The following is a 21765-nucleotide window of genomic DNA, read 5'->3' as shown; positions in this document are numbered from 1 at the left end:
CACTTGGATGTATCAACAACATTTGTATGGGTTAATCATCATTCATCAATGAAAAAGATGTTGTTACCAATAAAAAAAAAAACAAAAAAATCTGTCAGAACAAACCATTATGATTGGAAAAAGACGATAACAGCCTCGTCGGCCATGTACTAAGAAGCTTTGCCTGGTCTATTGCCGGAATTCCAAGCCCTAACCACCGCCAATGACGCCGCCTGACGATGCTTGGATCCGTTCTCATCAGCGCTTGCTTCCCCAGTCGCAATCGCTTCTCTCTTCCCACCATCGGGTATGCTCTGCTCTCATTCAGATTTCTTCATGTTTTCCTGGCTTGGCCTGGCTTGGCTTTTATGTGGGTATTCTTATGGCAGTCAGCTATTGCGGTTGCAATCTCGAGAGTGAATCAGCTTGACGCTGCACGGCTAGACCTTGAGATGTCTGCCATGTTGAAGGAACAGCTGGTTAAGGTTTTCACTTTGATGAAGGTAATTCGCAACACTTTGGTTTTCCTCTCACTCTTCTTGACCCTAAACCCTCCCTCACTGCCTTCTCTTTTTTTTTTTTTTTTTCTTTTGGGCATTAGCCAGGAATGCTCTTTCAATACGAACCAGAGCTCGATGCTTTCCTTGAATTTCTCATTTGGAGATTCTCTATTTGGGTTGACAAACCTACCCCTGGAAATGCTCTCATGAATCTAAGATACAGAGATGAACGAGTAGCACAACAATGGCGTCAAGGTGTATTATCATTACCTCCACCTTCCTTTCTTTTTTTCTTTTCTCCTCCTCCTCACTGATGTACTACTACTTTCTCTCTCTCTCTCTCGTGTAGTCAGAACAGGACTCGAAGGTCCCGGACTCACTGCTCCTCAAAAGATTTGGTACTGTGTTGCCTCCGTTGGTGGTCAGTACCTCTTCTCCCGTTTGCAGTCATTTTCTGCTTTCCGTAGATGGGGTGATTCTGAGCAGGTCTGTTCTTCCTCTACACTCATACATGTAGCCTAGTCTTCCTCATCCTCACGCACCTGGTTTCCTTATTTCCTCTCTCTCTCTCTCCTCTCCTCTCCTAGAGACCATTGGCCAGGCGACTTTGGACCCTCATACAACGTATCGAAGGCATCTACAAAGCTGCTTCTTTTCTTAACTTATTGTCCTTTCTTTACACGGGAAGGTACGGTTTGTTACATGACCTTGTTCATTTTGTCTACGTACCCTGATTATTCATACACTCATGCCAGTAAAATTTATCTGACCACTGAAATCTGATGCGCTTCTTTCGATGCACTAAGAGTCAGTTAATGGTTACTAGCTTCTAGGACATACAGTTTTTACCGGACCTTGTCAATGTATATAGCTTTTTGAGTTCACAACGCACTCGTGAAACGACAACTGAATGTCGGTTGAGGCTGTATAGTTGCTTGTTAGTAATGCACGTTTTAGTCTATGAACCAAATACCGAAATGTCTTGCTGTTCACACAAGTCCTAATTAATCTGCCACTATTCAAATTGACTTACAAAATTCCTGTTTTGCGGTGGTGTCTTTTTCTAATTTATCTTTTACTGTCTTAGTTTACAGTCGGAGGCTTAAATATTGTGTTGTTCAGAAAATGTCATATGAAACTGCTTAAATTACAAGAGATTATTTGACAACGCGTTTATTAAGTTCTAAGTTCACGATGGAAGATTGAAGCAAGAACCATAATCACATACAGAAACATCTTGACGATTCTCACATCCTTTACGTTTCTTTTTCTTTCTTGATCCAGGTATAGGAACCTCATTGAAAAAGCTTTAAGAGCTAGGCTTGTCTATATGAGTCCCCATATGAACCGATCTGTCAGCTTCGAGTACATGAATCGCCAACTTGTCTGGAATGAATTTTCGGTAGGTCTTCTTCTGTTTGTTGCATACATATGCCATAATCAACCTATCAGTTCTCAGAATCATCCTTGGCTGATGGTTTCTGGCCTATGATTGAAACTCACTTGTCTGTAACATTTTCTTGATTGAGACTCTCTCTCAGCTTAGCTTTACTGACTGCTCGAACTTGAGCTGTTAAAAGCTGAAATCGTTTTGTGTCTATATCTGGAATCTGAACTTGGTAGAGCCTGTGACCCAACAGTTTCATGGCAGTTCAAATATCTTGTCTACCTTTCAAGACAATGTTGTTGTTGCTTTTTCTCCCTTTCAGGTCAAAACATTCTTTTTAGACTTATCGAGTTATTGGCTCAATAGATGAGTATTTGCCTTGTCTGCTGTCAGAAACGTTACGTTGGGTCTGATTTTGGGATTCAGCTTTCGATTTGTTTGGTGATATTCAGGAAATGCTCTTGTTGCTTCTTCCGCTGCTCAACTCTTCAGCCGTTAAGAATATCCTTAGTCCATTTACCAAGGACAAGTCCTCAAGCAATAAAGCGGATACAGTGACTTGTCCAATTTGCCAAGTCGATCCTGCAATTCCGTTTATTGCTCTGCCTTGCCAGCACAGGTATGGTTTTATTATTCTGTGGTTCTCTGCAAATTTGTTGGATCAGGAAAGGGTGATTACCTCTCTTCCCCAGATCTGTACTATATATAGTTAATTCTACTAGAAACTAAGTAAGCAACTGCATGTGATTGCGTATTTGAAGAATCATGGGGTGGATACAATCCATATGAAGTTAGACAAGAGAGAAGTGAAGAATACAGAGAATGCGTTATTATATAGTTATTACTTACAGTTAAAAAAAAATGACTTGCGCCAGGTACTGTTACTACTGCATAAGGACCCGCTGCGCGTCAGCAGCATCATTCCGGTGTCTTAGATGTAACGAGCCTGTGGTGGCAATACAACGGGAAGGTGTTTCAGATGGCAAATGAATGGAGGTGAGGAAATGTGGTGGTGGGCGAAGCTGTTGCAAGTAGTTTTGTGGGTGCTCAGAGTTACTGAAGAAACGAAGTGTAAAAATTCAAAGGCAAGCAGCCGAAACCAGACTAGAATCTGATGACGGTTGTTTGCAAACAGACTATAGAGTAAGGGAATAAAGGCAGCAAGAAACAAGTTTAGATAGATAGATGTACTTGTGTACGTTGAAAAGTTCCGGTCTTGTCTTATTAGAAAAACCAATTGAAACGTCTGCTACACTTTGAATAATAGCAATCTCAATATCAATCTCCTTACATGTGGTGTCTTACTTACTACTCGCTCCTACTTCCATATTAATTAGTGGTACATTTTACTTCCCCAAGGCAAAAACAGAGCCAAAACAAATATGAATAATGATGTATCACTGGGTGGCAGAGAGCAGACTGATTTCTATCTCTTGGAGGCTCTTCCCTTTAGTCTCAATCACGTTCTTCTGCACAAAGACAACTGCCACCACGCAGAAGAACCCAAAGATTGCGTTAAGAAGCACTGAACCTAGTTGCTCCAGCATTCTCAGAAACAGCAGCCCCACGAAGAAGTTTATTACCTGTTGTTGCGTCACTCTCCAAGCTTATTATTATTATATTATTATTATTATTCTAACGCTGTCCATAATATCCACAAAGAAAAAAACCCATACCCAGTGAACAGCAAGACAAACAGCCAATGCTGTTGCCCTTAGACGACCAGGGCATATCTCCGACAGGAGAAGACTTGGAACAGGACCAGCTCCGGTTGCAAACGACAACACAAACCTGCATTTGCGAGTTTATCAAATTGCCCCTTTCCCTTTCCGCTACCAATACTTGTTACACAAAACTTACAGTAGCATTCCTCCGACCGAGAGAAACAAGGTTCCAAAGGGTGATGAAAACGAAGTATATGCTATTGCTTGGAGTCCCAGCGATACTGCCTGTTAAAAGATGATACAATTCATGGAGCTCTGTTAAGTATCAGCCGTGTCAAGTTTCATTTTAAATAGCGATCTTCACTGTCAACCATTACCATGCCCGCAAAACTCCCAATAAGCAACACTTTTCTCCCCAGCTTATCCATCAAAACTACCGCTACAGTAGAACCTGTACGACAGCACCACTGATGTTTACATTCGTTTTACAAACAAATCATCATTTCACTTGAAAGTTTCAATATGTTTTAAAAGAAAGATTTTGAGTGTCTTGTTTTCATAATCATCTTTGTTACTCCTTTAAGCTCATGATTAGTATACCATTTGTATTCGAACCTCAACCACCTCATCTACTGAGACAATTACGGTGGAAGACGCATTTCGCCTACTTGCTTATCTAGATTATCCTTAACACGATGATGCCTTCCAAACTATTGTAGAATATACAGGAAAAGGTCACACTTGAATACCTAAGAGGTTGCAGACTCCCACACATATGTTTGCAGAGGCTGAAGGTACACCAGCTTTCTTGAAGACAGTTGATGAGAAATAGAACACAGCGTTTATCCCAGACAACTGTTGTAAAGCAAAAAGGGTAGATCCAATGAAAACCACTGCAAACGGAGAAAATTAAAACGTAAAAATGAATGAAGTTTTGAGGTTTCACATGTCATCCATATGTTTTTGCAAATGACAATGACTCTTTCTGGCTATGGATCCAGCTGAACCGGCTAACATACCTTCCGCGTAGATGATTGAACTCTTTGACGATCAGGTCTAACCCCAACCTCATTTCATCAAATGTCTAGGCTCAAAGGTAATCAAACTCTAGATCTAATATTTGACGAGACACCACTTCCGGAATATTTGACATCAAAAGAATGCCACAAGTTTTCACACATACCTCTAAAACTGCGCCCAAAAAGCAATTCTGACAATTTGGCTGAATCGGCATCATCTCCCCTATCCGACTTCATTAACTCTGCCATGGCAGCTTTGACGTATGCCCCTCCCAGTAGCTTCTCAAACACGGCTTCAGCTTCAGCTACCTTTCCTCTCTGAGATAAAAACAGAGAAAGTGAATCAACGGAAAGATGGTTTATGAAAATGTCTTTAAGAGCTATGCGGGTTAGAATGAGAAAAAATCACCTTGAAAAGCCACTGAGGACTTTCGGCGCAGAGTTCCATGAAAACAGCAAGAATTACAGCTGGGACTGTGGATATCCAAAAACATATACGCCACCTTACACAGTCAAGAACATGAAACCTATTAGCTGATCATTCTGTCAAGATGTCCAGATGGCACATATTTTGGTCAATATTGGTGATCATCAACCAAGCAGACTAAAGCATGTGATATGCTAATAGTTTCGAAATTTCAGGATTCCTTTCCCTGCAAAGCCGGTTCCCAATTTAAATTATACTAATGGATTTTCAGCAAAATTTGTGGACCTAAGATGAGGGGATTATAATAGATTTGCAGCATCTCAACCAAACACCAAAGATCCACATTTCGCATAAGTGAGTTTAGACTGGACAACTAAAATCAAACATGCCACCTGAAGCAGGCGAAAAAAGAGTTGACTACCATGCGCTAGGAATTCACGAATGGCGTAGAGTTCCATTCTTATCTACCCAGAAGATACATTTGGTTCGAGGCCTATCAAAATCCCTAAGCTTCGCCCACACAAACCAGTTTTAGGGTTAAGTTTAAAGCATTGTAAGAGGCCATTGAGGCTATTTAGCCTTGTTCTTCAATATCTTACCAGCCCAAATTGTCTTTTGCTGGGATTCCAGCAAATAGTGAACCTAAGAGTCCCAGACACGTCGCAATTTGCGTAGAGCTGCCATATGTGCCTCTCACATAAGCAGGTGACACCTGCAAAGTGAAAATGTGAGCCTCGCTCTGAATAAGATGTATTGACAAAGCGAGTTAGTGAAAGTTATGTGCCTAAAATATAGCTTCCAGGGTGCGAATAAAGCTTTAGGTAAATCCAGCGATGCGAATAAAGCTTCCAGGATTGGAGATTTTATAAAAAAAAAAATATGTGCGCAAATGAACTTCTGCGTGTTAGTGGTCCAGTTCATGTATTTTTAATTTTTTATGTCTGGAACATACGTCAAACGGCTTTTGATAAAAAAAAAAAAATGGTGCTGAATTCCACTGATAGAAAAAATATTTGTGGTAAACATGTTGATTTGAAGGATCAAATCCAAGACTCGCCACGGAATTTTACGTCAACTTATATTTTACATCAACAGTTGTGAGGAAGCAATTTCATACAACGATCATAGAAAAACAAGTGCTTAAACGAGGACTTAAAAATATATGTTAAGTACCTCAGTGACATAGAGAGCCGTAACAGAAGGGCCTATGCCCATCCCGATTCCGACAAAAAACCTTCCAAGGAGCATGCCCTCAAGACTCTCAGTTGTTGCACTGCAAACAGTACATTTGTAAGCACACAGATCTCGTGAATTTATATAGACTCTGGACATAAGAGCAACACAGTGACTTAAACCTAACGAGTGACTACACCTTGGCATAAGTGAAAATCCATCAAGACAATCCCTTGAGGCCAAATATGTTCAAAGGAATAACCAATTGCCAATAACAAAAAGTCGGCCTAAAGACATCCAACCAGAAAATAACTAACTGCATAATGACTACCTAGACAGCAAAGTTCAGCAAATCAGCAGACACTAATTTGAATCCGAAATGTTCAAATAAGTGACAACACACGTTCAACCAAAAATTAACCAGATAATAAGAATCCACGACCTACTATAACAAGTACCTGATAAGAGCCTATCTCAGACAGGTCCCAACAGTACACAGACATGCATAATCAACAGCCTAAGCAAAAACATAAGCAGGACATAAAGATCACCTCAATGAAGCTCCAACAATCATTGGTAAAGCGCTCAACTGAAAAGCTCTACGGCGCCCAACACCATCCGCGACCAACCCACTGAAGAGAGATCCAATAAAGGCGCCGCCTAAGCACGTACTAACCACAAGACCTTCATCCACCAGAAAGAAAGGTTTTTGGAATGATCAGACAGAAGGATAGACACGATGAATGAATAAACAGAAAAACAAGTTATCTTATTGAATAGGTACCTTCAGCGATGGTGTTCCCACTAAAGCCAAGGTCAATTGATATGCTTTCAAGAGTTTCATTAACAACCCTGTATCCAGAAAAGAAACATGAATTTCCTATTCTTCCCAATTACATACATTCAAAGGAAACAGAGTCATTGAGGTACATATAGATATCTGTGATCGAATGATTTAATAACAACAATGCATTGAGAAGAAACACAGTTGAAGTCTATCAACTAACTCTGCAGAAGAAAAAGATAACAAACTAGCAGCATGAGACGTATATGTTCTCTCTGTTAATGCACACATGAAAAGAAAAAAAAAATGACAGAAAGAAAAAGAAAAAGGGTACAAATGGCACAAGGAGAGACCCAAGATGATAGCCGAATAAAAGAGAAGTCAATGATGCGACGAGCACATGAGGCAAAGATCGCTTCCAGGAAGGATTCCCGATGTCTTTTCCCGTTCCAGTCGGCAGACGCACTGGAATTTACAGTCATAGTCAGCATAAGCGGAAGATTCAAGATAGATGTCAAAATGCACAGATTAAAGTGCGAGTAAAAATAGATAAATCTAAATTACAATGCTAAAGCTAAGGCGCAAACATCGATATCTATATTCAGAGCAGAGCTCAAGGGGTACAAAGCTAACTTTTGCAAAGTAAAGTTTCATGAGCCCAGACAAGAAAAGATCGAAGTCCTTCTTTTATCTTAACACATCATTCCGTCTGCGCAAACCACTAAAAAAGTAAGAATCCAACCTACGTGATGGAGTCAAGCTTTCTTGTTTTTAACTAATAGAGTATTTTGAGTTCAAAGTCTGAAATTCAAAGTTGTTTGTTTGTCTTAAGAATTTGACGGCCATGTATACCATTACAGATTTATTAAGGTTTAAATAATGAGGGATCAACACGTAACTCTTGGAACGTCGGAAGATGAGATGATTCTAATGGCTCTGTGTTTTCCTTTCCGGAAAACTTGTTCGTAGTTGTTGTAAAATATGTCTAACAAAGAACAAGGGGCAGCAAATATCGCAATGCAATGCATCTTGAAAGAGGATGCGAGAGAAGATGAAATATATATATATATATATTAAAAAAAAAAAAAAAAAAGAAACCTGCAGTTTCAGCTTTATCCAAAGCAGAGAGAAACTCTTTTGAAGGAACACGCTTGTCTATGTGACGACCTCGCATTATGGTGTAAGTGCGTCGAACAGAATCCATCCGCTACTACTGCACATAAAAATTCAATGCACGTGAATGCAACGCCCTATAACTTGTATAAGAGAAGCTTCGCTTATACAAGAAAAACTCATACAAACACTAATTTAATTTAAGGAAAGCTTTCGAGTGCTAGTGTCCGTATTGGAGGTCGCTTATACATAATCAAAACTCAATTTAATTTTTTCTTTATTAAAAAAAAAAAAAAAGAAGGAAAATCGAAGGCCACATGACGTGACGTGAGCTAGTAGGAAGAATCCAGGAATTCAAAAGCAATAGAAAGTAGTCGAAGAAAAAATGCTGACGACGGATGATGCGAGAAAGTGAGATCGTCGGATCTGATGGTACAAAATGGCGAAAAAGTTTGGATGGGCACAAACATGGCAATGTAAAATTAGAAACAAAATGTCGATTCAAACGGCAATGGCAGATCTAGCAGCTTAGGACGATCAACGAAGCGGAAAAATCAAAATCAAAAGAGAAGAAGGATGATAGAACCTGGAGAGGAGAAATGATTTAGAGGAATCGTCGAGTCGAAGAAGCTTAGGCTTTGGCTTTTGGCTTTTGATTTTTTAGAGTGTGGAGCTCAACTTAATCATCATCAATTTATCATCCGTCCCGTCCCGTCCCTCGTAAGCAACACTTATAATAAAGCGGAAGCTTTGGCCCGATCACACTCCCAGATGCTTCACTAATCTTCCCCCGAGAGACGATTTCGGGTTTTAATCACCTGCTTCGCCTCTACCCTACCACCACATTACCAATGCCGACCTCCATGTATAATCATCATCAATTATTCCATTATATATTATGTATATGGTACAAATGAAATAATGACACTTTATATACATTATGTGAATAAACACAAACACACACACAAACCAAAATTTTTTTTTTAAAAGAAACATGAAATAGTGTACAAACTTTTGAGGAAATGGATCCTCGTGTGACAAACAAAACAAAGAAATTGGTGCCGCCCGCAAAACAGCCAAGAACATCAGATGGCTCCATAATAATTAAGCACATACCTCTTGGGCTTAGGATTGGGCTTGGTCTTGAGCTTGGATTTGGGTTTTATTTTAATTACATCTTTTTCCTGCTGACTGTGAGTTTCTCATTCAGCCACATTTAGCTAACCTTAAGAATTTGGGCTTCATTCTAGTCTCTCACAGTTTTTGCTATTTGATATATGATGGGCGGTCTTTAACAAAGCCCACTAATGAGTTCAATCAACTTTTTCTCATAGAGACCACGGCTGTTTCTATTGCAGAGACAAGAAGACATGTTTATCATCATCATCATCATCATCATATACAGAGACAATACGAGACAGTCACACAGGGGTACTCTTAATTATTCTCGCTCCAAATAATTACGGTAAACTATAAGGCAAATCTTCTTTCGAGCAGCAAAACTTTGTTTTAAAGCCTCCTGAGAAAAAGGAAAAACAAAAAAAATTGAAATACTGTGCTTAGGTTGGTGGTAGCTTGTAGCTATACAATACTAGGAGGAAACAAGGATAAAATGGTCCCCTACTCATGAGCGTGAGCCTGTCAACACTTTGTTCACCAGCATCTTCATTACTTGATTTCTCATTGGATCTGTAAACCCAAAAATGAACAAGCCCGTGAGCAATGATGAGACTGTCCAACACTTTCGACTAAACTTTGTGTATGATATATAAATCTTAACCTTTAAACCAAAAAAATGATAAATACTGTGTATGTTTCTGCCTTACCTTGTTCACCAGCATGTTCACTTGCTCCCTGTACATTTCCTTCAAGTCCACTATATCCGCTCGAAGTTCCTCCAACTACCACCAAACCCAATTTTGATGTTTAACTCAAAGCCTACCACTGCTAATGCTGGATATATATCACAACTATCTATTTTATACACATATCTTACCTCCTCATCCCGTTCACCCATCAGTTCCAGCGCAGCCGCATGCCTTTGCCTCAATGCTTCCAGCTCAGCCTTCATGCCCGGCACCCTATCCGCTTCCCCCCTTAATTTCTCACACTACATCCACAGCGACCAAATTTAGACGGCACTTCCTTATAACACTGATCAGGAAATTCACAGCTCTAAAACTCTCGGCCCTATTTATATACCTCTGCTGTCATCTTGACTAGCTCTTCAGCCAGGGAATCTCGGATAGACTCCATTGATGCCTGTGGCAGGACAAATAGTACCAGGATATGTTAATCTTTTACAGTTAGAGATTCTCATTCTACATCAGTGGATGATACTCTTACTAGGAACCAGCCGTCCATAACTGGAGGTAGACATTTTTTAACCAGCTTATAAAAGAAGGGTTATTTCTACATATGATCCCGGACCCAACACCCATAGTGGCCCATTTTAACCGATCCGATGTGAGTTGTTATAAGGGTTGTTCATGTGAACCCAGATCCCATTTCCAAGCCAATTTCCAAAAGCCTACCAATAGAGCCTCACAAAAATGAACAGTTTGATACTTTCTACACCTACCAAGCGGGACATGTATGAAGCGAGTTCACCCTCTTTCTGGCGAAGTGTAGCTTCATAAGCACTCGGTGTGATGCTCTTCATGTAGTATGGACTCATAGTTGCCTCAGGCATGCTTCTCTTCTCAGAAAATTTATCTGAAGAATCAAGTGAAGCTTGCAGAAAATAGCTCTCCTCCATGCTGCCAAGGCTGCTTGCGCTTGAGAGCTTTCTTGGCAAGCCTCCTGATGACACAGTTAAGGTATCACAGATGCGCAAATCATAAACTATTGAGTATTAATCCAGACTGATATTCATCATACCATTCTCAAAGGCAGAATTCTGCCTTGCTATGGGAAGCTGTTCAGAGGGCGCCGAGGAATTGATATGGGCTGTTCTTTCAAGATCCAAACGGGAAGCCTTCTCCCTTTCTAGGTCCTGAAAAAGTTTCGGCCATGTAGAGGTACAACTTGGACAGTAAGAAGATGCTACAAGTAGCTCATAACAATATATTTTAAAATTGACAACCGCAGTGGAGTGGAATATACGTGCTACTTGGGATGAACAGTTGTGGGAAAGCACAACATTATTTCTTCGGAATCATTACTTTGATTAATTATAAAAAAAGGTGCTGGTTACGTCAGTCTTTTTAACTCCATAACTGTGCGGCATTTTTTACGAGACCAATTATTACTAGATAAAGCTGTGAAACTATGTAGCACCTTTTGAATAAGTTCGTTGTGGAGTAGCACTTCTTGCAACTCTTGCTTATGTTTTCTCCGCAATTCCCTTATTTCCACTTCAAGTTGATTTGCTCGACCTTCAAGGGTATCTGCTTCCTCCTTAGCTGCCAGATATTCCTGTCTATTCTCTGCCGCTCTCTGCCTCTCCTTCTCGAGCGACTTGCTTAACTGGCCCTGTTCTGCTCTAAGACATGAAAGCTGGATAGTAGAACTGGGTAAGCTAAAATTTAGTGAAAAGACGTGACATTAAATGAAGAAAAGTGTCAAGGTGCGTAGAAAACCTGGGCCTCTAGAACATTGATCCTTGATAAGGTTTGAGAGAGGCGTTCATTCACAGAGCGCTCTCGTTCTTCAGCTGTGGCAGCTTTAGTTTCTGCTTCCTGAATATTCATAGAAATTGAACAAAAAGATAAGAGAAAGTAAAAATAAATGCCGGAATATAATCATAGAGCAGTGATGTTCAGAATACCTGCAGTCGGGCATTTAGAGTTCTCTCTACAGCAGCCCAAGCTTCTGCTCTTCTGGCTGTATTTTCCTACAGTAAATAAAGCATGCAATATTACAAATTGTACCTTAAGTTTCTAATCTTTGGAAAATTTCTGGAAAAAAAAAACATATAAGGATCAACTCCTACCTGCATAGCCTCAATCTGTCTTAGGAGAGGCCTTGTAGAGTCAGGAACCTGAGTGATTAATTCCTCACACCTTCGCTCACTAGCCTACAGGAAAAAAATAGTTTAATAAAAGTAAGCAGAACAAACTATTAGTAAGTATAAGGATTGTTCAGACACCATGGGCTGTCGGAGAATGAGTAACCCAAAGACCATAACCAAAGAAAGAAATATGCTTGAATATAACAAAACGTCTTGATTTTTACCTGGTAACGTCTTTGAAGGTCTTCAATTTCTCCACGGAACATGTCTTCCCTATACACTGCCTGCACAAGAAAAAAAAAAAAAAAAATACCACCGACTAGGTAAGTATCGATTTAATTATCAGCTGAGATCCCAGAAGTAAATATCCCCAATTTGATCGAGTAAAAACCTGTTGCTCCTTTTTGCTTAAGGTTTGCCTCAATTCTTCCAGTGCCTGTACTAGCATAGATTCCCGCTCTCCGGCCTCCTTTAGACGATTCTCTAACTCTGTTCTCGCTTCATTGTTGGTACGCTCCTCAGCTAATGCTTGAGCTTCCTTTGCTGCAGCTAATGCATTCGAGTAATACTCTTTCTGAGAAGTAAGTTCGGCTTGATGTTTTTCTACGGTCTCTTGCAGTAGCTTCTCTGTAGCTGTCTTGTCTCTTTTAATACTTTCTACCTTATTTTCTTCAGACTGACAATTGAAAGGAAAAAGTAATACGCCAAAGTTTTAGTCTTTTAGATATTGAACCTGCCTACAAGAAGATTGATTTTCGAACAATTGTCTAACAAAAGCATCTGGAAAATCACCACAAGCCCTTCATGCTCTTTCATACTTATTATATGGTTAGTGAAACACAAACAGCATCGCTCCCGACATCAATTACCTGAAGCTTTGTGATCAGTCCTTTCTTGTCTTCTTCTACCTCTCTAATCTAACACGCAAACAAATAAGGTAAGAGAAGAAGCAATGAGATTGATGGTGCTACTAAAAATGAAAACGCGTAAACAATCATCATATACCTGAGCCCTCAACTTCCTGATCTGAGCCTCTTGAGCAGCTTGTTTCTTTGAAAGCTCTTCGCCTGAAATGATGGGCAGTAACATCAAGGGCTGAGCAAAAAATGAAGTCCTTTCATATTTCAAACATGTTCAAACAGTTACCGGTTGCTCTCGGGATGCATATAACCATTAACATTTTTTACAGAAAATTATGAACCACGATTCAAAGCATTCCAAAAGGTTTCCTCACCCTCAGCCATAACTTGATTTATTATTTCATCTTTCTCCTTCAAAAGGGCCGCAGCATCACTTTTCTTGTTCTGTTCTCTTCTAAGTGTATCCCTCTCTTTGGTGAGAGCATAAACCTACAAAGATAAGTACCGTAAACTTATATCTATAAAGAAAAGAGAAGAATAAAAAGAGAAAGATATATGTACCTTCCTCTCAAGAGTAGCAACTCTCTGATGGTATTCTTCTCGCAAAGACTCAACTTCAGCTTCATTAGATTTCCTCTGTTTCAGATCACAGAAGGTATTAGAATTTGGGTTAAGAATCAACACAAAGGAAACGAAGATGGTGGGAATGCTGAGTAAAACAATCAATCCTTCATCAAATCAAAAAACGAATTATCCGTTGACTTTCTAGTACCTTCAAATCCTCAGTGACAGATTTTAGCTGCTCGTTTTCATGCATCAACTTCGCAATCTCATCAGCCTTTGCCTGTAAACAAATCACCAGAGAAAAAATTGTTCCAGAAGCCCCAGATAGCACAACTCTGTCATGGAAACCTTAAGATGTACCTGAGCTTGCCTTGCAGCACCTTGTAGGGCATTTTCTAACATTTTCATTTCCTTTTTGGTCTTCTCTAATTCCAGAACAACATCAGCTGAGTTGGAAGCATTTGTTGCAGAGCTCAAACGCTGGCCCTCGTTCAATTCATTAGCATCAATCCGTGAATTTAGTTCACGAGAAACCAAATCTACAATGCTCTCGGAAATTTCATCTGAAGAAGATCTCTTTGGCACAGAAGACTCGTAAGCAGGAACGTCTGACTCAGTAGCTAAAGTGGGTTGAGTATCAGGGGACTCTATCCTGTTAAGCTTGTTTATATCGGTTGAACCTTCAACATTTATAGACGAGGTTGTCTCTTCCAGATTTTCACGCTGCCATTTCTGTTCATTTATTGTCTCATCCGTATCAGCAATCTTATGCGGTCCTTCAAACACAGGGGAGTAAACTACGTCATTGTTTGCTACAAAAACTTCTTTGGTTCCAGAATCCTCTGGCTTTGGCTCCTCTGCCTCTGATCTAGATTCTTCCGACTTGGGCCGCTCTGGCGGTGACTCTTGGGAAGCTGTCATTTCCGGCTTGTCATTAGGTTCAAGACTAGTCGTGTAACCAGACGATTCAGGACGCTGAAGAGAGTATTCAGAAGACTCTTCGAGAACAATCTGCGATTCAGGTTCATTATCTTTGAGATCTAAAACGAGAGTCTCTGTTACCTCAGGAAATTCAGCTTGATCAGCTTGTCTTTGCACATCTGATTCTTTCTTTGCTTCGACGGATACTGCCTGCTCAGTGGCTAGCTTACCAGATCCTTCCTGTTCTTTTTCTTCGATCTGAGATGGATTTACTGTACTCACAGAATCTTCCAATTTATCCAGCTTCTCATCAGAGGTGTTACCCATGAAGGACATTACGGGATCAAAGAGACTTTTGGTATCAACTGCAGGTGGCCACGTACTTGAAGCTGCATTAAAAAGGAGAGGAAAAAAAAAACTAAACCGAGGATCTCTGTTGCGAACACCAACCAAGCTACAAGAAACTAATGCCACATTACAAAAGATAGCGATTTTTACTACAGTTATGTAAACACAGTATACCGCTGAAATCATAGCCAGCCTCTGATGTTTCTCATACCCAGAATGAAATACTGTGTGCTAGTTCTCTATCTGAAGCAAACTAGCTAGGCTACTAATAAGCAAAATACAACACAATCAACTAAGTTGCAAAATTGTATCATTGCAACAGCAGACATCCTATAGTATTAAATTGGTAGCTGATGATAACGTAAATTTTAACCAACGAGTTGAGAGAGCAGATTATTGCGATCCAGGATGCATGATATTGAGCATTCTTGGCCAAAAAAAAAAAAAGGAAAAGAGAAAAAGAGAAAAAGAGAGAAGAGCACCTTCACCGCCAGATTCCGACTTCTCGTCAAAGCCAAGGGCGTTGTCGAAATTCTTTTCGATGTTCTTAACGCTCTCCTGGAATTTATTTACTGCCCCAGTGAGATCTGGGAATCCTCCCAGAGAAACTTTTCCACTGAACCAAGCCATCTCCACCAGAAATCTGAAACTTAAATCTCAAAATTCACCGGACCAGATCCATCTCCGACCCTGCGCTTTTGAAGGAAAACAATCAAATTAAGATATTGGGGGGGGTTCTATTTTTTTTTTGTTTTTTTGTATCTATCTAAAAGACCAACTCCTCGTGATCTAGGATCAAGCGAGATCGAGAACCAAGTTTAGATCCACAAGAAGATCCTTAAATCAATAATATAACTCAATGCACAACTGGAAGAGATTCAAGCAAGGGGAGAAAGCTGGTGCGCCTGATTAGTTAATCGAGCAAAGCGATACAACGACAAGCATAGAGCTATTTATTGCCTATTGGGATCAGAAAAGCTTACGGCAAGGAGATGCGTCGTGATCGAATTGCAGAGGAGACCGACCCAACGTGTTTTTAGATCCAAATTCCACCCCCTTTTTTTCTCTTTTCTTTTTGGTTTCGTTTCTTTGTGTTTTTTCTCTGCCACCGGCGGCATAAACGGCGTCGTTCCACTAATCAAAGACGTCCTGGTCTTGGTTTGGTCCCAAATCCCGATTATCATTTAATTCACCAAATTTTTACTGTAATGCTTTGGTCTGAATAATTAACTAGTGCTGAATACGCCAATCAAAATTCTCTCTTTGTGAGAGAGTGTCGTTTCAAACTTTTACAATTTCCATTTGGATTGTATAAGTACGATTTGGTAAGAGAACAAATTCGACCGTTCAAATGAACAACAATATATACATACGTAAAGGTTATCACATAGTTATGTATATACTGTATGTAAGGAATAGTTAACAAATTGAATGGGTTGAAAAACATTTTTACTATAGTCTATATATAAGTGTGTGAAATATTTTTATGGGGTTTTGATAAGAGATTTAATTGACCCATGTCTTTTATGTACTAGTGTGTATGTCGTTTCTTATTTCAATGAAAGATTTCTAGCAAATAATGCAAAGTATATCCCAATATATGGAACTCACTAGCTAGCTGTCGCACAATTGCGTCTTTTAGTTTCATCCGATTGTCTGCAACTAACTATCCATCTCTTGTTTTGTGGTTGGAGGTACCAAAAATATTAGGAACGTACGACTCAAATGGTATCCTTTTGTAGATAAGTGAGTCAAATACATTTTAATATATAGATGAAGCAAGTTGTCCTCACTGTCTTTATCTGGCACAATCTCCCATGCCACCATTCCCTCCTCACACGTGTACTCAATGTCATATTTGCATAACATGTTCTGCTTTCAGTGTGATGTCATATTCCATTTTGGTGGGTCAATTCTCTTACTAGGTATTAATTTGTAAGGATGTAAATAAATAAAAAAGGATAGTCAGGTGTTAAAACAAAACAACCAGAGAAAAAAAAAAAAAAAAGGGATAGTAGTCAGTTGCATATTGGAATCATCTTAAGGGTTGTCTTAATTAATTTCTGTAGACCCTACTTCCAAAATTATTTAGTTGCATTCTTTCGCCTCTAGTTAAGAAAATAAATCAAAATGGACTGGTTTTGGAAGTTGCCAACGTGGGTAAGAAGAGATTTATCGTGGAAAGGAGGATTTTTTACCCAAAAAACTAAGTTGGCAAATGGAGAGCAGAGGAAAGCAGCAAAAAGGAATGAAAAGGAATCTATATAGGCAGTAGAACTTTAAAAATTAATATAGTACATAGAGCAAATTAAAGAGAGGTTAATTAATTAGGAATTATTACTAAATCAATTAATCAAAGCGCATGTGGTGAACGTTAAATGTTGTGGTTGCTTCACTCGGTATCTACCTTTCCTAACTAACAATTCCATCGGCCGTGCGACTTATTTACAACGAAGAAAGGCAAGTCTGATGAAGCTTTTGAATTGCTGATTCGTTTATAACATTATATATATAAATGTGTATATATATCACTTGATTTAATTAACCCCTTACTTTCCTTTCCCTGGTTACCTTTTCATCCATTAGTGTGCATATGTATATGGTTTAAGTCCTTTGTGCGAAAGAAACTTACAAAAATATAGCCTCTGTATTAATGTTTTGAAACTGTACAAATACTTTTTGTTTTTAAATAATAAGATAAGATGATCAAAATTAGCATGTCAAACATTACCTACACATGCATGCACCTAGCTAGCAAGGTGGCCTTGCATATATACATACATGATACATATATATACATAGAGAGAGAGAGAGAGAAAGAGTGAGAGATAATGTAAGTTGTATATAGATACGGTATACATTATAGTATTATACAATGTAGGTGGTAAGCAATAAAGAGAGGGTGGAGGAAATGGAAAGGGGTTGGAGGCAAATCCATAAAGAGCATTCATTTCCTTTTAAGGTCGCTGATATTAATGAGTAACGAGCGGTCAACGCCTCTCGTTGACCTTCCAGAAATCCCGACGTCTCTTTCTGTTTGCATATGTTGTATATCTCCCCGTCCCTGCAGCTCATGCACGTCATCTATCATTTTTTTTCTAATCCAATTTTTTTTTTTTTTTTGAACTTTCTAACTTATTCAACAACTCTTCCTGAATCCTGACTTTACTACATTTACTAGTCTTATTGTTTACTACTTCATATATACTGCTAGTGCTAGCAACCGAGGAGTGGATTTTTGGATTCCCGGAATATTTATCTATTATCATTATTATAAATTAGTTATTGGAGCACAAGGCATTAATTTAAGGTTTCCATGTAGCTGTAACTCTCTCTTGCCAATGCTTTTACATGTTCATATGCTCACGCACGCAAATACACTTGCTTGCTTTACAACGAAACTTATACTACACTATATATACGATAGGGTTTTCTTTAACCAAAACAAAATTAAAAATATTGAGACTTGATGTTGCATTTTTTCGTAGACATTAAGTTACTAAAAGTGTTTGAAAGAAGTAATCACAATAACGAATGCTACATATTAAACCATAACTAATACTATTACTAACTAGTATACAGTAATAAATAAATACAAGTCATAATTATAAGAGTAATGATGATAATTAAGGAGGAAAGAAGAAAGCAGAAAATGCGGTTGGAGAATTAGGTGCTTAAAGTTAGTTGAGTCCATCCCAGTAGTATCTAACGGTCAACTCTGTCTCTCTCTCTCTTTCGTCCTTGTAATTTTTAAACAATAATCTGACATATACATATGTCTTTCTCTCTCTTCTCTCCACACACAATTATTTTTTTTCAATTAAAAGAATAGACAGAGAAGTTCGTCTTTTGTTTGTATACCCTTAAAATCATTGCAACCCTTTTATTCTCATTCCTTCTTCCTGTCTAACAGTAATTTATAGGAACGCCATTGTGTAGTTTAAGCCGACTAAAACCATGATTATATATTCAGCCACATGATTTTCATCAATCGTTTGAGCAGAAACAAAACCAACATTTATATATAAAATAAAACTGATCGATCATTGGAAAGGAAAATTTTTCCGGATTCAAGAGCGAATCTGCTCATAAAAAATATCGCGCGAATATATATATATATATTTACAAGGAAAACGAAGTTGATCGATGACTGCAATTGATGTAGCTGGCCATGTTTAAAAGTAATCAAGTGCATATATTAAAAAGGAAAGGGTTAATTTATAAATTAAATGAAGCACCTAAAAGTCAAGCACGGGAGAAATATCTGAAAAACGACCGTTTATATATAGAATTAGAATCGAAGGGATAGCTTAGCTATATAGCGTTATACATTTTTGGTAGAAATAATAAATACATGAAATAAGAAAAAGAAATACGGAAAACGAAGAGAGAGGGATATATAAATAGAAGGAAGAAGAAGGAGAGGGAAGAAGATAAAGAAAATAAAGATTGGGAGCGTATGTCAATGGCCGTCGAGATGTCATCAAAACAACCCACCAAAGATTTCTTCTCCTCTCCAGCACTCTCCCTCTCTCTCGTACGTATACTCTCTTTTCTACGACGACATATATATAAACTTGTTAATTATATATAAAGATATACTCTGTGTTATTAATTAGTATATATATATATATTGATTGATTTTAATGGTGGACCGTATATACAGGCCGGGATATTCCGGAATGCATCCCCCGGCAGCACGAACCCTGAAGAGGATTTTTCGGGAAGAAGGTTAGCTGACGATGAGGATCGGACGGTGGAGATGAGCAGCGAGAACTCGGGACCCACAAGATCCAGGTCAGAGGAGGATTTGGAGGGCACAGAGGAGGAGGATGAGGAGGAGGAGGACACTGGTGCAGGAAACAAGGGCAACAAGAGGAAGAGGAAGAAGTATCATCGCCACACCACCGATCAGATTAGACACATGGAGGCGTACGTTCCTCCTTCCCTTTAACTCTTTAGATTTCGTCATGATCTCTTAAGGAAGAGGTCATTATTTCCCATTCCCTTCTTTCATTTAGGGTTTTAGCACAAAACAACATTCATTCATTATCTGGCCTTGCATCTCTCTGTACGTGTTCTCTTTTGAACAAATTCTACATCTTCATAAAACCCAAGAAACTTCTACATACAGTATATATCTACATTACATACATGAATTAATACGATGATGATCTCACACTTTGTTCCCATATACGTATATATATATATATGTTTATAATTTCATGTATCACCTCATCTCCATATATATAATTATTATTACTAGCTATAGTTATCGATCGTGATATATATATATATATATATATATATATAGGTGAGTAACTCATAGTATTTAGTGGAAGGAGGGTGTCTGGTGCTTGAAGAGCTAGCGGTATACATACACGCAGGCCTCTCCATTTCTATTGCCACTTAAAAAAAATAGAGAGAGCAGATATATTTCATGTAATGGACGAATTTATATTGCTGCCGATGATCATCACTAATTGCTATGCGTTTAATTACATGGTTTGCCTAGGCTTACTCTTTAATTCTCTCTCTCTCTCGCTCTCTTACTCGCTCTTACATGTTTTTGGTTGGACATGTCACATAGCTCAAATGGGACAAGTGTTAAATTGTTTCTTTCGATCATGATTAAAGGCAAAAGAGCTATATATCTATGTATGTAAGTTAGGGTTCGTTTGCCTACATATGTAAGAGTTTCATGTTTTAGAATACCCCCCACCCCCAAAAAAAAAAAGCAAGTTGGTTATATTATATATGAACAATATGATGTAAATCGGAAAGGGCATGGACAGGCTATTCAAAGAGACGCCGCATCCGGACGAGAAGCAAAGACAGCAGCTGAGCAAGCAATTAGGGCTGGCTCCTCGCCAGGTCAAGTTCTGGTTCCAAAACCGCCGCACCCAGATCAAGGTATGTATGTGTTTTATCCATTTACTACTACCACTACACGTGATATGATGATATGGATTCCCTAGAATAAAAAAGAGAGAATATATATATATAGTAGTATATATAATAAAATCATATGAAAAATGAACAGGCAATTCAAGAACGGCACGAGAACTCGCTGCTGAAAGCGGAACTAGAGAAGCTGAGAGAGGAAAACAAAGCGATGAGAGAGTCGTTTTCCAAGGCTAACTCTTGCTGCCCCAACTGCGGAGGACCCGATGACCTCCACCTCGAAAACTCCAAACTGAAAGCCGAGCTCGATAAGCTTCGTGCGGCTCTCGGACGCACTCCCTATCCCCTGCAGGCCTCATGCTCCGAGGATCAACAACACCGTCTTCTTGGCTCCCACGATTTCTACTCGGGCGTCTTTGCCCTCGAAAAGTCCCGCATCGTCGAGATAGCTAACCGAGCCACCCTTGAACTCCAGAAGATGGCCACCTCTGACCAGCCTCTTTGGCTCCGCAGCGTTGAGACTGGCCGTGAGATTCTCAACTACGACGAGTATCTTAAGGAGTTTCCCCAAGCTCATCAGGCCTCCTCTTTTCCTGGAAGGAAATCCATCGAAGCATCCAGAGATGTGGGTATCGTGTTTATGGACGCACATAAACTTGCCCAGAGTTTCATGGACGTGGTATTTTTTTTCTTTCTTACTATAATGTGTATTTAAAGAGTATATATGCGATATATAGTAAAACTGATCGTGTGGAAGTTGCAGGGGCAATGGAAAGATATGTTTGCGTGCTTAATCTCAAAGGCCGCGACGGTTGATGTAATCCAGCAGGGTGAAGGGCCTTCAAGGATCGATGGTGCCATTCAGTTGGTGAGTAATGTACTACTGATGATATATCACATTGGCTTTAATTATATATAGAGTGATGATAAAAATGACCCGACAGATGAGCTAATATATATATGGCTTGTTGTACGTAACTGGCAGATGTTTGGGGAGATGCAACTGCTCACTCCGGTTGTCCCCACAAGAGAAGTGTACTTCGTGAGAAGCTGCCGGCAGCTGAGCCCTGATAAATGGGCCATCGTGGACGTATCGGTCTCTGCGAGGAGGAGGACACAACACGGACAATATTGAGAGATCAAGGAGGCTTCTCCTCCTCAATGTCGTAA

At 39.3% G+C, this 21765-nt stretch overlaps 4 protein-coding genes across 6 annotated transcripts in view; 2 read left to right on the top strand and 2 right to left on the bottom strand.

The window, feature by feature from the left end:
- The first annotated feature begins 79 nt into the window (after positions 1 to 79).
- LOC18009038 (peroxisome biogenesis protein 2) lies at positions 80 to 3164 on the top strand. Its single transcript, XM_006389662.2, has 8 exons — positions 80 to 286; positions 369 to 482; positions 581 to 734; positions 829 to 965; positions 1067 to 1167; positions 1764 to 1881; positions 2319 to 2485; positions 2742 to 3164. Exons 1-8 carry the CDS (start codon positions 203 to 205, stop codon positions 2854 to 2856), a joined length of 990 nt encoding a protein of 329 aa, XP_006389724.1. The 5' UTR covers positions 80 to 202; the 3' UTR covers positions 2857 to 3164.
- Positions 3063 to 8899, bottom strand: LOC18008928 (probable plastidic glucose transporter 3). Its single transcript, XM_006389661.2, has 14 exons — positions 8633 to 8899; positions 8032 to 8146; positions 7287 to 7398; positions 6934 to 7001; positions 6701 to 6833; positions 6150 to 6249; positions 5576 to 5688; positions 4959 to 5052; positions 4714 to 4867; positions 4280 to 4423; positions 3908 to 3981; positions 3727 to 3815; positions 3543 to 3657; positions 3063 to 3449 (listed from the first exon to the last, which is right to left on the bottom strand). Exons 2-14 carry the CDS (start codon positions 8135 to 8137, stop codon positions 3264 to 3266), a joined length of 1488 nt encoding a protein of 495 aa, XP_006389723.1. The 5' UTR covers positions 8138 to 8146; positions 8633 to 8899; the 3' UTR covers positions 3063 to 3263.
- Positions 8900 to 9402: 503 nt separating this feature from the next.
- On the bottom strand, positions 9403 to 15824 carry LOC18007973 (golgin candidate 5). 3 transcript variants are annotated; one of them, XR_002898216.1, is made up of 21 exons: positions 15675 to 15824; positions 15174 to 15381; positions 13783 to 14732; positions 13631 to 13702; positions 13420 to 13494; positions 13233 to 13347; positions 13004 to 13065; positions 12868 to 12915; positions 12390 to 12674; positions 12223 to 12282; positions 11981 to 12064; positions 11816 to 11881; positions 11628 to 11726; positions 11326 to 11544; positions 10927 to 11041; positions 10628 to 10848; positions 10249 to 10308; positions 10043 to 10156; positions 9873 to 9947; positions 9671 to 9735; positions 9403 to 9565 (listed from the first exon to the last, which is right to left on the bottom strand). XR_002898216.1 is itself a non-coding variant. In XM_006389660.2 (20 exons), exons 2-20 carry the CDS (start codon positions 15319 to 15321, stop codon positions 9727 to 9729), a joined length of 2877 nt encoding a protein of 958 aa, XP_006389722.1. In that variant the 5' UTR covers positions 15322 to 15381; positions 15675 to 15824; the 3' UTR covers positions 9538 to 9726. The 3 variants fall into 3 exon arrangements, 2 of the variants coding, with proteins under 2 accessions (XP_006389722.1, XP_024009203.1); XM_006389660.2 differs by having other exon boundaries at positions 9538 to 9735; XM_024153435.1 differs by having other exon boundaries at positions 9538 to 9735; positions 15174 to 15386; positions 15675 to 15771.
- A 3221-nt stretch (positions 15825 to 19045) lies between these two features.
- The window catches only part of LOC18009290 (homeobox-leucine zipper protein GLABRA 2), a 4241-nt gene continuing 1521 nt past the window's right edge, over positions 19046 to 21765 (top strand). The window contains 6 exon segments of the mRNA XM_006389658.2: positions 19046 to 19228; positions 19358 to 19623; positions 20487 to 20604; positions 20735 to 21274; positions 21359 to 21463; positions 21581 to 21724. Coding sequence (XP_006389720.2) covers positions 19151 to 19228; positions 19358 to 19623; positions 20487 to 20604; positions 20735 to 21274; positions 21359 to 21463; positions 21581 to 21724 — 1251 coding nt within the window. The 5' untranslated portion in view covers positions 19046 to 19150.

The sequence above is a fragment of the Eutrema salsugineum genome, unplaced genomic scaffold, assembly GCF_000478725.1.
Source record: "Eutrema salsugineum unplaced genomic scaffold, Eutsalg1_0 scaffold_9, whole genome shotgun sequence".
Classification (NCBI taxonomy): domain Eukaryota; kingdom Viridiplantae; phylum Streptophyta; class Magnoliopsida; order Brassicales; family Brassicaceae; genus Eutrema; species Eutrema salsugineum.
Note: the sequence above shows the minus strand (reverse complement) of the source record. Positions and strands in the feature narration are given on the sequence as shown.